Source organism: Staurois parvus, unplaced genomic scaffold, assembly GCF_062004578.1.
Source record: "Staurois parvus isolate SC_StPar_1 unplaced genomic scaffold, SC_StPar_1.0 ptg000031l, whole genome shotgun sequence".
NCBI classification, from domain to species: domain Eukaryota; kingdom Metazoa; phylum Chordata; class Amphibia; order Anura; family Ranidae; genus Staurois; species Staurois parvus.
In genome coordinates, this window is record NW_028317827.1 from 17,463,230 (window position 1) to 17,478,044 (window position 14,815).

General features: G+C 41.8%; 1 protein-coding gene across 1 annotated transcript in view; it reads right to left on the reverse strand.

Moving 5' to 3' along the window:
• LRP2 (LDL receptor related protein 2) overlaps window positions 1–14,815 on the reverse strand; it is a 295,072-nt gene that overhangs the window by 37,326 nt on the left and 242,931 nt on the right. The window contains exons 59-64 of the mRNA XM_089660407.1: window positions 14,400–14,519; window positions 12,464–12,580; window positions 10,644–10,760; window positions 5,295–5,432; window positions 5,090–5,212; window positions 3,082–3,210 (exon numbers count right to left, since the gene is read on the reverse strand). Of these exons, the coding sequence (XP_089516533.1) occupies window positions 3,082–3,210; window positions 5,090–5,212; window positions 5,295–5,432; window positions 10,644–10,760; window positions 12,464–12,580; window positions 14,400–14,519 (744 nt within the window). The remainder of the gene's footprint in view (window positions 1–3,081; window positions 3,211–5,089; window positions 5,213–5,294; window positions 5,433–10,643; window positions 10,761–12,463; window positions 12,581–14,399; window positions 14,520–14,815) is intronic.

Below are 14,815 nucleotides of genomic sequence, written 5' to 3' on the forward strand. Positions count from 1 at the left end.
CTTGAAATGTATGTAAACCTAAAATCTATTTTTTGGTATGTTTAGCATCATGCCGCTCAGTATACCGTTTTCTTAAGCAAACTGTTTTCTTTTTTGTTTTTGTTTTGTTTTTTTTATTAAATCTGCCACCAACTTTGTTACCTGGAGATACTGCAAATAACAGCACATCCTGTTTCAAGCTGACAACATGTAATAAGTGTGGGCATTTTCATCCTGCAGTGTGAGCTCCTTCATTTGGCCAATGCATAGTTGCCAACACTCCTGGATTTGTGCTGGGGGACAATCAGTGGTTTAGAGGAGTCACAGTGCTGCAGGTACATCTGAGATGAAGAGGGTTTGTAGTGTTGAGGGTATCTGGGGTGTAGAGGGGTCACTGTACAGGTGGTGTAAGGGGTCACAGTGCTGGGGGTATCAGGAGTGTAGCGGGGTCACAGTGCTGGGGGTATCAGGAGTGTAGCGGGGTCACAGTTCTGGGGGTTTCAGGAGTGTAGCGGGGTCACAGTGCTGGGGGTATCAGGAGTGTAGTGGGGTCACAGTGCTGGGGGTATCAGGAGTGTAGTGGGGTCACAGTGCTGGGGGTATCAGGAGTGTAGCAGGGTCACAGTGCTGGGGGTATCTGAAGTGTAGCAGGGTCACAGTGCTGAGGGTATCTGGGATATAGGGAGGTCACAAGGCTGGGGGTATCTGGGATATAGGGAGGTCACAAGGCTGGGGGTATCTGGGATATAGGGAGGTCACAATGCTGGGAGTATCAGGCATAAACCTAAAATGAGTAGCACTGCTGAAAATAAATGATAATGTGCAGAAAATTAATAAAACTAAAAATGCATGAATGATTGTGCATTGATAAAGGATTTAAAAAATGTCATGAACCACATGCTAGAGATAGATACCAGACTTCCTCATGTGTCACTTCCAGTCCGCATAGGTTTCATGGTGCTAACAGCGTGGACCGAAAGTGACACACACCAAAGTCCAGTATCTATATCTAGCACTTGGTTCATGGCATTTTTTTAATATATATTTATTGTGTAAGAGCAATTCTTTAATAAATCTGTTGGTTTTATGATATTACTACACTATGGGAGCCCTTTTCTGTGCTTATTCTGTTGAGAGCTCTGACTATGGCTGCAAACATATTTAAAACACCCTTAAAAGGTACAAGCTCCTCAGATATTGTTTGGTGATGTAAGTTGGTATTCCCAGGGAAACCCCTGTGGAGGGAGGCTGAAGTGGAACCTTGGACAATCTGGTCATATATGCTAGTTGATTTGAATTGGAGGTGAGAGTTCTGGGAGCCTAGAGGGAGCACGTTGTGTTCTGAAATACAGATAGCATTTGTGATTCACAATCAGTGTGGGATATAATATATTCACATATGACAAGATATATCTGAAGAAATTGTATAAATGGACTGCACTATGAACTTTATTGTTTCATTTGGTTTTATAATGGAGTTTTAAATGCATGGATGAATACTGGTAATGTTTTTTTTCATTCTAAATTCTATATGTAAAGGTATTGCACTTCATTCATGGATTTTTAGTTTTATTAATTTTCTGCACATTATCATTTATTTTCAGCAGCACCACACTAATTTTAGATTTATATTTGCTTATATTTGTTGGAACACAAATCAGTGTTTTAGCAGAAGCTGATTTATTATTATTATTACACACACTCACATTTGGTAACATGTTTACTGTATGTATATTTACTGATTGCACAGGAGGTTCACTCCGTCACTACAGGAGAGTATCAGGGTCACAGTGCTGGGGGTATCAGGAGTGCATAGGGTTACAGTCCTGGGTGTATCTTGGATACAGGGAGGTCACAATGCTGGGGGTATCTAAAGTGCATAGAGTAATAGTTCTGGTGGTGTCTGAGATACAGTCACAGTGCTGGGGGTATCTGGTGTTTAGAGGGATCACAGTACTAGAGGGTTATCTAGGGTTTTGAAGGGGTAATAGTGCTAAGAGTGTACCTTGGGTGTAGTGGTGGTAACAGTGCTGGGGGGAAATCTGGGCTGTAGGGGATGTAGAGGGTTCATAGTGTTGGGGGTATCTGGGGTGTATAGGGGGTCACAGTGCTAAAGATATAAAGGGTGTAGCAGAGTTACAGTGCTGGGTGTATCTGGAGTGTATAGGGTACCAGTGCTGGTGGTATCTGGGATATAAGGAGGTCACAGTGTTTCGAGTATCTGGTGCGTGTATAGGGCTCATAGTGCTGGAGGGGTATCTACTAGGGTTTTGAAGGGGTAATAGTGCTGGGGGTGTAGAGATGGTAACAGTGTTGGTAGGAAATCTGGGCTGTAGGGGGTGCAAAAGGCTCATTATGTTGGGGGTTCTGGGGTGTATAGGGGGTCACAGTGCTAAAGGTATAAAGGGTATAGAGGAGTCACAGTGCTGGGTGTATCTAGAGTGCCCAGGGTAATAGTGCTGGGAATATCTGGGATATAAGGTGACAATTCTGGGGGGTGTCTGGGGTTTAGAAGAGGTAACAGTGCTGATGGTGCATTCATGGCGTAGATAAGGTAACAGTGCAGGGTGGATATCTGGGATGTAAGAGAAGTAGGAGTGCTGTGGGCATCTGGGATGTAGAGTTGTTATAATGCCACTAGGCTGCCCATCTGATAAACCTGATAGGCTACCCAAAGGTCATTTGAAGCAGTTTATGTGACAGGCTGACACACGTTCTGACTTTCATTTAAATATGCAAAGAAATTATACGAATTCCCCTCCCCTGATGACATGTGACACGCAGGCCTTCTGACTGGCTGCTGTGTTTTCTGTGTGTCCCCAAGCCTAGAAGTACTGGGTTTTCCATGTATCTGTGGCAGCATATTGGCACTGAGTGCAGCCAATACATAGGTAGACACCTTACAATGCCTACTACCAACCTACAGTGTTCATTTTAATACACACAATAACAGATGGATGCCAAAGAAAATATTCAAGTGGTTAATAACATGCAGGTATCTTAAATTAATGAAAAAAATATCTTTAGATGATTATAGAAACGTATGGGATCTGCAGTGGTTATAATAGACATTAGTAAGCAGTGACGAGCCCGTGTACTTACTGCAGCCAATTTCATCAGAGCTGTCTCTGCAGTCATCATAGTTGTCACAGGCATAGTGATGAGGAATGCAGTGGGAGTTGCCACATTTGTATTCGTCCTCTGTACATGGTCTAGGAGTAGGCGCTCTACCTAGAGAAGCAAGCCGAATAGATTATATCCTTTCATGTATTTACCGCTCATCCACAGAAATTTCTTACATAAAAAAATGATGGTAGACAACATTAAGTCACTAAAATAAATGCAAAAAAAGGCAGTAAACACTTAATCTCATTTATTAGCATATGAATAATAAATGACTGTCTACGTTGGGTCCGTGTATCTACAGGATTTAGATTCCAGCTGTCAGAAGATGAATGGTAATGGACAGCATGTTGACATAGGAGGCCCACTGCCTGATATTTATTTCGTTCCTTTCTTCTGTTTTCTAATGTCTCTCTTATAATACATTGGAAACCTACATAGACACCAGCTTGTAGATAATTGTCAGGCAGTTTTAGAATCAATATGGTAATGACTGGGCATGTACAGCCTGCATACAGATTTCCTGTCCATGTATAGATTATGCAGTCATTATACCAGTGTTAATTGTTCTTCTAGAATGTGAAGCTTTTACATATCATAGCACTGGTGGATTGAACAACATTTGCATGAAGGTAATTTAAAGCTGAACTCTGGCTCTATCTTGTCTTGTACAGTTGTACAGGCACCTCTCCTGTACTGAAATTGCTTACTGTGATTTCACCGCACACTGTGAGCTTCTCACATTGTGCATTAGAAGCTGCAGCTAGTCAAATAGAGCCTGTATACTTTCTTGGCTTGAGAACATCCAGTATCATCTAAAACCCTTCCTATATGGCTTCAATGTCCCTATCCAGTCCCTTCCATTCATTTGATTAGGAATGCCCACTCATCAAGACTGACACTCACCCATCAAGACATTTTATATTTGTTCGCCTCAGGTCTGAGAAGTCCTGATTCAGGGTGCTCTGATGTTTTCAGGGAGCTATGTACAGCACCCTGCTAGCTCCCCCACCCCTAGGCATAAGCTGCCTGCATTACAGCAATGATGTCACAGGGTCTACAGTATGGTATGTGAAAAAGATTTATTTAACAAATCTAATGAACAAGTTTATGGGGGAGGGGCTAACAAAAAAAGGGGAAAATAGAAGCAGATCAAACTTCAGCTTTAAATGGTCTGTTCACTCTGCAAGGGACGTCACATTTGCCACCAGAAAATGCCAAGAGGAGAGTTCACCATCAACTTATGCCATGTGACCAGCATCTCCCCAATCAAAGAGTTCTCTTTGCTGTGCTAAGTAGTGAGAACTCCATGACATACTGCAGTCTCCACACCACGGCCTGCATTTTATAAATAGATTAACACTGCTGAGAGCAAATTTTCTCTGTTATAAATCTTAAATGTAAAACCAAAACTTGTTTGGCTTAAGTTGGAAATGGTTAAACCCCTAATCAGTTGTTTGGGTTTTTTCTTGCTGTGTCCCATTAGGGAGATTTTCCTTCACTTCCTGTCCTGGATATACAACAGGAAGTGAGGCAGAAATTCCATCTTATTCAATTGTCACCAAAAAAAATTTCCCCACTGGAAGCTTTCTCCATACTTCATGGTCCAGTAACAACTGTAGCATTCTAGATTTCCCATCTCTCTCTGTCGGAATGCTAATGGTCGCCAGGACAAATAGCAAAGGTGGATCACCCCAGTGTGAAAACAGACAATGAAAAATCCAAAAAGGTTTTGTCTAGAGGTACACTTCAGCTTTCTTTTTATTCCTTGGATAGAGTAGAAAAGGACCTCTTTTTAATGTTTTTATTGCAGTCACCAGTCAAGAGATTTCCCCCCACTTTCTGTCCAGGTGACGGTTGTCAGACACAACAGGAAGTGAGAGAAAATGTCTATTCTCTTGAAAACTGCATTTTTAGTACCTATGTACTGCTTTTATAACCCTTGTTTTTTTGGGGGTGGGGGGGTTAAATAACATTCCATACTTACATTGTTCTTCTGCTTCATCACTTCCATCTCCACAATCATCCACAGTGTTGCAGACCTCATGTCTGTAGATGCAGCGGTTGTTTTGGCACCGGAATCTGAATGGAGGATCACAAGGGATGTCCACTGTGTAGTATAAACAGCAAATTAGAATACAAATTGTTATGGAATCTGTTCAACAAGAACACAATCTGTAGTCTCTACTTACAGCAAAGGTTGAGCTCTTCATCTGAGTTATCTCCACAGTCATTGTCACCGTCACACTTCCAGTATGGTAGGATGCAGATATGATTGTCACACTCAAACATGGAGGGTGGGCAGTATGTACCATTGGGATAGCGTGTTGCTACAGATGAGAGATTTTATAGTGATGAGCATCCTGTACAGGCATAATTATGTATAAATACACAAATTATACACTACTAGACTGCCTATCACCCCTGTGTTTGAAAAAATGGGATTTTTGAACCCACCATAAAATCCCTTTCTCTGAGTTCATTGAAGGACACAGCTTTTCTTCATGATGGATGGGTTTGATGTAGCAACCTTCAGGAGCAGGATGCTAGGTGCAACTAAATCAACCACTTGCCCTCCAGAAGATTTACCCCCCTTCCTGACGAGGCCATTTTTTGCAATACGGCACTGCGTTACTTTAACTGACAATTGTGTGGTCATGCAATGCTGTTCATACATAAATTTAGAGCTTTCTTTTGGTGGTATTTGATCACCTCTGCGTTATTTATTTTTTGCGCTATAAACAGAAAAATACTGACAATTTTGAAAAACAATACAATATTTTTGACTTTTTGCTATAAAACATATCCAATAATAAAATGTAAAAAAAAAATTTCCTCATAAATATAGGCCAAAATGTATTCTGCTACATGTCTTTGCTAAAAAAAAATCCCAATAAGTGTGTATTAATTGGTTTACATGAAAGTTATAGCATCTACATATGGCGGTATATATACTGGAATTTTTAGGGTTTTTTTTATACTAGTAATGAATGCGATCAGTGACTTATAGCAGGACTGCGGCAGCCAATCTGAAACTGGGGGGGAACTTAATAACTGCCACTGACATCTCCAGTGACACTAATACAACGATCAGTGCTAATAAAAAGCATTGACACTTTACTAATGACACTGGGCAGGAAGGGGTTAACATCTGGGGCTATCAAAGGATTAACTGTGTGTTAAGGAGTGGTTTTATTGTGTACTGTGTTGTGTTTCACTAAGCAGACCTGCTGCTTTCTATCTCTCTGCTGTGCTGAAAGATAGAAAGCAGTGCATCATGCTAACAGGAGATCTGTGTTGTTTACACACAGGTCTACCCCCTCTCAGCTTTGCTGACGATCATGAGTCCTACCCGGAAATGCAAAATTACGTATATTTATTTTGCCTAGCGAAGCCGCCCTGTAGCAATACATCTGCTATAGGGTGGTGGGTAAGTGGTTAAAAACATACCTATAGGGGCAGCCCTCTGGTGGTGGCCAACCCCCCCCCCCCCATCTGCAACACATAGTTCAGTTAGTAGCTAGCAGTAGTAAGACAATAATATAGAGAAAAAGGGACTAGGTGGGTGCTGTGTCCTTCAATGAACTCAGTGAAAAAAATATGGTGAATACAGAAACTCCATTTTCTCTTTTTTTTCATTGAAGGAGACAGCTTTTCTTTATGACAGAAGGGGCTTTCTAAAGCATTGCAAGAAAGAAGAAGGGTGGGTGTAAAAATAAAAACAAGACAATAGGGAACCACATCCCAGCAGAACTCAAACTGCTGCCTGCAGAACCTTCTGACCAAAGCTGGCATCTGCTGAGGTAGCTGCATCAACTCTGTAGAACTTGGTTAAGGTATAAACAGATGATCAGGTAGGCACCTTGAAAACATGAACAACAGAAGCAGAAAATGGGAAAATGCCCAGGACGCGATAAGTACCCAGGTAGACTACACAATTACTAGGAACGGGGCTTCTCGGTCCGACAGGGCATAGGCCTGGATCACTGTTCAATTTATTCATCCAGAAATAGTGGAAGACGAAGCAGCTTTACTGTGTCAACGACCATCCGGAACGATGTATGGGGAGTCAAATTTCCAAATGGGGGCTTTAGCCAAGTGGTAGACTCTAATGGCTCTAACCACATCTACACAACAGAGAGCCACTTCTCTCAGGTAAGAGAGATACAGCTACAAGATAGGGATATTGAGCTTTGTGTTTAAAGATCCTGGTGGAGGGACCATTCCCCCTGGACTTTGGCAAATGAGATAGTTCCTTTGCCAGTTCTCCACCCCCCGGAATGTGAACTGCCAATACAGCTGGCACATGCAGCTCTGCCCAATCGAGATTTTGAGACACCTCTAGGGCTACAGCCGAGCTCCTGGTGCCCCCTTGGTGATTGCTGTAGGCCATGAGGCATTGTTCAATTGTACCCTGATCGGGTAACCCTGGAGTAGGGTTGTCCAATCGAAGAGAGAGAGAGACAGAATGCCCAAAGTTCCAGAATGTTTATGGGGAGAATGGTCTCTTCTCGAGACCAATGACCCTGAACGGATAGAGGAATCCATCACACCTCCTCCCCAGAACAGCTCTGCATCCATGGTAATGTGAGAGGGAGAAAGAACTTCCCAGCTGACAAGAGAGGAGATCAAAGCCACCAAGTCAAGCATGCCTTTACTGAATGAGACAGGGGAATGAGCTGATCCATGAGCCTGGAAGTCTGTTCCACTTGATCAGAATCTCTCTCTGACAAAATTTGGAATGATGTTGTGCGTAAGCGACCACTTCAAAGGAAGCCGCCATGAGGCCTAAAATCCTTGTGCAAAAACAGATCCAAGTGGTCCACAAAGAAATTAGACAAAGGATCCAATGACACAGATTCAGAATTTTCTCCTGTGGAAGGAAAATCATTTGTGTCACATTGGTGAGATTTCCCTTCACTTCCTCTCCCATAGCCAAGACAGGAAGTGAGAGAAAATCCCTCCAAAGTAAGGGAATCCCAGGGTGTCACTAAGGTCACCAGAACTAGTGTCCCCATTAGATGAATTCCCCTCTATTACTGTTCTGGGGTCTACCCAAAATTTGGGGTTCTCTTTTACTTTTAATATTAACTGTAAACAGGACAAACACAGACCATGACTCTCCCTTATGTGTACCGCTGCCACTTGACAATGTTGCCTATTCTACATCTTTTGTAAAACACCTTTCAATAAGAACTATAGGAAATTAAATGAAAAGTAAACCATTGTGCCCAACCAGAAGAATACTTATGGTCCTAGGGGTAAACCTGGGACTTGTAGTTCTCCAACGAAGAATCTTCAAAAGGAGGGACAACCACTTCTGATCCTACATCAATCCAGGTGGTGTTGGCCTATATGCGGTGCAGCAGCAAAAGCACCCAGTCTAGCCGACATACGCATCCGCCAAGAGTCATTAAAGCCAATCCCCCCTATAATGGGAAACTGCATGCACTCATTGGCAGTGCTGAGAGGGCTATCCAAAACTATAATATCCGACCTGGTACCTAGCACCATGGTGGATTGAAGAGAAAAAAATCTTCATAGAAAAATAAAAATAGAATAAAGGAAGAGAAAAGAAATTGTAGGTCCTACTCCTAGGGATGCTAGGAAAAAACAGGACTCTGTGTTGCAGATGGAGGGGTTTGGCCACCCCCAGAGGGCCATCCTTTAGGACAGAAAACTGGCTAAAAGATCGTATTCAGAGAGTAGTGTTTAATGATTCATACTCTGAATGGTCTAGGGTTGTCAGTGGTGTACCTCAAGGTTCAGTGTTGGGACTCTTACTTTTTAATATATTTATAAACGATATAGGGCCTGGGATTAAAAATACTGTTTCAGTCTCTGCAGATAACACCAAGCTGTGCAGTGGAATAATGTCCTTACAGGATGTCTCCAACTTTCAAGCCGACCTCAATGCACTGTTTAATTGGGGAACTATGTGGCAAATGAGGTTTAATGTTGATAAATGTAAGGTGATGCACTTAGGGCTAAGAATATGCATGCATCATACATACTAGGGGGGTTACAACTGGGGGAATCAATGGTGGAGAAGGATCGGGGAGTTCTGGTAGATCACAAGCTTAATAATGGCATGCAATGCCAAGCTGCGGTTTCTAAAGCGAGCAAAAGCCTCACTTGCATTAAAAGAGGTATAGACTCCAGAGAGAGAGATATATCATTTACCCCTGTACAAATCATTAGTAAGACCTCATCTGGAATATGCAGTTCAGTTTTGGGCCCCAATTCACAAAAAGAACAGAGAAGAACAACCAAACTGATAAGAGGCATGGAGGAGCTCAGCTATGAGGAAAGATTAGAGGAACTAAATTAATTCTCTCTTGAGAAGAAGAGATTAAGGGGGGATATGATCAACATGTATAACTACATCAGTGGGTGGTTCATATAGTGAACTCAGTGTAGAGTTAATCACCCTGAGGTCATCACAGAGGACAAGGGGGCACTCTTTACGTCTTGAGGAAAAGAGATTTATTCTCCAAACACGGAAAGGTTTCTTCACAGTAAGAGCTGTGAAAATGTGGAATAGACTCCCTCAAGAGTTGGTTCTGGACTGCTCAGTGGATTGCTTTAAAAAAGGCCTGGATTCTTTCCTAGGTACACACAATATAACTGGATACTAACATTTATAGGTAAAAGTTGATCCAGGGAATATCCGATTGTCTCTCTGCAGAAGCAAATTGGATCATGCTTTGCTGGGTTTTTTTTAACTTCCTCTGGACCAATGGTGGGTATAGGATTATAACTTTTTTCTTTTTTGGTTGAACTAGATGGAGTTTTGTCATTTTTCAGCCAGGCTAACTATGTACTGTAACTATGTATGCTTTTAATTTAGTTGCACCCAGCATCCTGCTCCTGAAATTAAAAAAAAAAAAAGTTATTCTTATCTGCTCTGTGCAAGGATATTTCACAGAGGGGAATTACCTCCTCTTCTGGGTCCCCCAACAGCAGTGCATGGTCTATTTGCTTTTAGTAAATCACTCCATAAAGAGTCATTACAAACCACAGCCTGGGAATTACTAAGCTTCCTGCTCAGGAAATTATCAGGAATGGCGTACACTATTTTAACTAAGTAGACCGAACTGTTTCAGGTCTATCTGCTCCACCAGTGTCAGTATCTATTTCACAGTAAAAAAGAAATTAGTGCAGGTCAGCCCTTAATTAACAGAGGGAATGCAGCAGATAGAGAACTGCTGCAGATTCCCGCCAGCTGTGATCTGTCGTATGGGATATGAGCTGTCAGCAGGGAGACTGAATCATGCAGCTTCCGCTCTCATGTTCTCTGTGCTTCCTTCCATAGACACGACAGAACAGAGAACTGATTGCACCCCTTTTGTTAATTAGGAACAGCATCTGCTCCATATTTTATGTTGCTCCCACAACTCTGTTAATTCTGCAGAACATGTCTAAAATGTACGTGGATACACGTTAACATAACACTGCATTTGTTTTTCAATGAATAAAGCCCTGAAGGCATTTGATTACAAAAGGCAAACCACATAAACAAATTTTGTTTTGACACTCACGGCAAGCATCTTCATCTGAAAAGTCCAGACAGTCTGCTGTTCCATCACAACGAAAGCGCTGAGCAACACAGTGTCCACTTCTGCATTGGAAATATCCAGGATGGCAGGTCCTCATTTCTGAACACAATGAACAACAGAGAGATTTATTGTCATTTTAATGATGAGTAACCAAAATGCCTAACTGAACTTTTAGTGTGTGTGTATATATATATATATATATATATATATATATACTGCGCAAAAAATTAAAGGAACATTTTTTTTTTAATCAGAATATAGCATCAAGTCACTTAAACTCATGGGAGATTGATCTGGTCAGTTAAGTAGGTAGTAGAGGGGGTTGTTAATCAGTTTCAGCTGCTTTGGTGTTAATGAAATTAACAACAAGTGCACTAGATGGGCAACAAAGATGACCCCCCAACACAGGAATGGTTTTACAAGTGAAGGCCAATGACATTTTTTCCCTACTTATCTTTTCTGACTGTTTTTCACTAGTTTGGCATTTGGCAAAGTGTCACTACTGGTGGCATGGGGCGATACCTGAACCCTACAGAGGTTGCACAGGCAGTCCAACTCCTCCAGGATGGCACATCAATACGTGCTATTGCCAGAAGGTTTGCTGTGTCTCCCTGAACAGTCTCAAGAGCATGAAGGAGATTCCAGGAGACAGGCGGTTACTCTAGGAGAGCTGGACAGGGCCGTAGAAGGTCCTTAACCGATCAGCAGGACCGGTATCTGCTCCTTAGTGCAAGAAAGAACAGGATGAGCACTGCTAGAGCCTTACAAAATTACCTCCAGCAGGCACTGGTGTGAATGTCTCTGACCAAACGATCGGAAACAGACTTCATGAGGGTGGCCTGAGGGTTCGACATCCTCTAGTGGGCCCTGTGCTCACTGCCCGGCACCATAGAGCTCAATTGGCATTTGCAATTGAACCCCAGAATTGGCAGGTCTGACACTGGTGCCCTGTGCTTTTCACAGATGAGAGCAGGTTCACCCTGAGTACATGTGACAGACGTGAAAGGGTCTGGAGAAGCTGTGGAGAATGTTATGCTGCCTGTAACATCATTCAGAATGTCTGTTTTGGTAGTGGGTCAGTGATGGTCTGGGAAGGCATATCCATGGAGGGACGTACAGACCTTTACATGCTAGACAATGGCAGTCTGACTGCCATTAGGTATCGGGATGAAATCCTTGGACCCATTGTCAGACCCTACGCTGGTGCAGTGGGTCCTGGGTTCCTCTTGGTCCACGACAATGCCCGGTCTCATGTGGCGAGAGTATGCAGGCAGTTCCTGGAGGATGAAGGAATTGATACCATTGAATGGCCCCCATGCTTGCCTGACCTAAATCCAATAGAACACCTCTGGGATATCATGTTTCAGTCCATCTGATGCCGCCAGGTTGCACCTCAGACTGTGCAGGAGCTCAGTGATGCTCTGGTCCAGCCGTCTTCTCATTAGCAGCAAGCCCTGATGTTATCAAGCATGCATGCAAGCACGTGTAGTCATACAAACTATTGAGTACCATTTTGAGTTGCTGCAATGAAATTTCAACAAAATGGGCTAGCCTGCTACATCATTTTTTCAGTTTGATTTTTGGGGTGTCTGAATTTGGTCCTCTGTAGATTGATAATTTTCATTTCCATCATCCTTACGTTACTAACACATTACCTAGTCCATACCACTATAGATGTCCAGCATGATATTTTGAGATCTGATGTTTTTTCAAAGAGTTCCTTTAATTTTTTTGAGCAATGTATATTATAACTCATAAGGAATTTACTTTGTATTCCCAAGAACCATGTGTTATTTACATACCACAGTCTCTTTCATCTGAGTTATCTTCACAGTCATTATCATGGTCACAGAGCCAGCGGCTAGGAACACAGTGCAGATTATCACATTTGAATTCACTTTCTGTGCACTCTCGAGGACCTGCAGGAAGTATTTGAGATAGAATACATAAATACATGCCTTAAAATATGCACTGTACTGCCCCCAATCACTGCAGGAAAGGCTGTAGACTAAAAAAAACCTAGAAGAATACCTATATAAATTGTGGTTAGTAACCAATTTGACAATCATTCGATTCTTTTCCACTATCTACAAGTGTCAGCTGAATTTGCCCATAGATTCACCAGATCAGACCAGCCATTCCCTTAACATATGTGTGAACCGTTCTTCAATCATGAATCCATTTCTACGGAACATTTGTTGTTTTTGTATTGAGGACAACAGTACATTTGCCATTCCCATCAGTACTTCACCTCTAATTTCTACAAAGAAATCTCACACTCAGTTTAAGTGGAACTAGAAACAAATATACAGTATTTATCTTTGCTGCACCTCCTAAAGGATCTCAATTTCCATTCATGGGAGTCGTTACATAATATGCAATTGATTCTTAAAGACACTTAAAGGTGGAATTTGTGGAATTTAGAATCACGGAATATAAGAGACTCACATTAAATATTGATACAATATTGTATATAAAATCTTGGAGAAGGATTAAACACGTTTAAAGAGAAATAACACCACAGAACGCTTGCATATTTTAGGTTGCCTACGTACAGTATAACACATTTAATTGCAAGGTCTTTCCTTATTATTATCATCACATTTGGTTTCATTTATGCACATGAGATTGGTGAATGGAGATTTGGATCCTAGAGGAGGCACAAAAAGAAAAACACATTATTTTGTTTGCAACCTTCACAATGGGTATTAATACTGGTAATTATAATTGTGGTATAAGGAGCATTACCAGGTAATGCAGGATTGCCATCCCACAATATTAAGTGGAACTAGGGTCTAATATTTAGACTCTAGTTCCACTAGAGTGGAAAATAAACCTACCTGCTCATAGAAAATAAACATGAAAATAAACCTACCAGCCTGCAAGAAAATAAACCTACCTGCCTGTTCCCAGTCTTCGGTAGAATGTACACTGAGCTCCACATGCACAGCTCAGTTTATATTCTGGCATGGTGCCTGTGTAGTGAGCTGACTGCACTGCTGCATATGCATATGCCAAAGACCGACAGATGGAAGAAGCCGGGTAGAGGATGCTGGTGCCAGCACTGGACCGTTGAAGCAAAGGTGAGTATAGCTGAGTTTAGTTTGCTTCACGTTGACATTGGATTTCACATTTACTACGACTTTTACTTAATTTGTAAATGCTGACATTAGCCCTCTGCACCTAGTGCTGCAGTTATATTTCTAAAGCTAGCTATACATTGTTAGTTTTTTTTTTATTCAACCAGCGGGGGAAAAGATTCCTCCATCCACACAAACAAGGTGGATGGAGGGATCCTCCCACCAGAATGATGTATTCTGACAGCAATACACAGCACTGTCACAATACACTGTCAACAAACAGGTCCCTTCAACAGAAATCAGTCAAACGGTCAACTTCTGTTGAGTGTGGATAGCCAAATGCTGATCAAAATTCGGTCAGTGTATTGCCAACTTTGGGACAGGCTTGGGATGTCTGGTGAATTCTAATGCTGGCATGAATCTTTTCTTAAATAGCAGCTTCTAGGGGAGATCCAAAATGAGATGTTCATCTTTGCTCTTGGCTGCCAATTGCACCTATGGACATAGTAACACAACATCAATGCATTGGCTCTCTGTGGCTATAGTGGCTGTTCCCTTTAGACTAGTAAAGGGAAAGGGCTTGTTGTTGGGCAGAGACCTGAACTTAGCAAAAATCATAAAACTTCTAACTGGATCAACATTTCAAGGAATATCTTACTGCAGTTGCGCTCATCAGATCCGTCTCCACAATCGTTGTCGCCATCACACTTCCAACGCAGAGGAATACAACGATGATTTTCACAGCGAAAATCTCCCAGAGGATCACATGTTCTTTGTTCTGCAAATTCCAATCATTCATGGTTAGGATTTGCTGGCTCCACCACCATAATGATTAAATAAGTATTTTGTTAAGCCCTAAATGGTTTAATGATGATAGGCATACAGCCTATCAGAGTCAATATTATACAATTTTACTGCAAGCGAAACCACTGTACTCTCTTCATATGTATAAACCAATAAGTGTGGATTACAAACTGACAGCATAATTGCATTCTAATTCAGTAATAATACAGAATCTGTAGCTCAAGCAGCCTGAGAATACATCACATTAAATATACCTGTATACAAAGAATG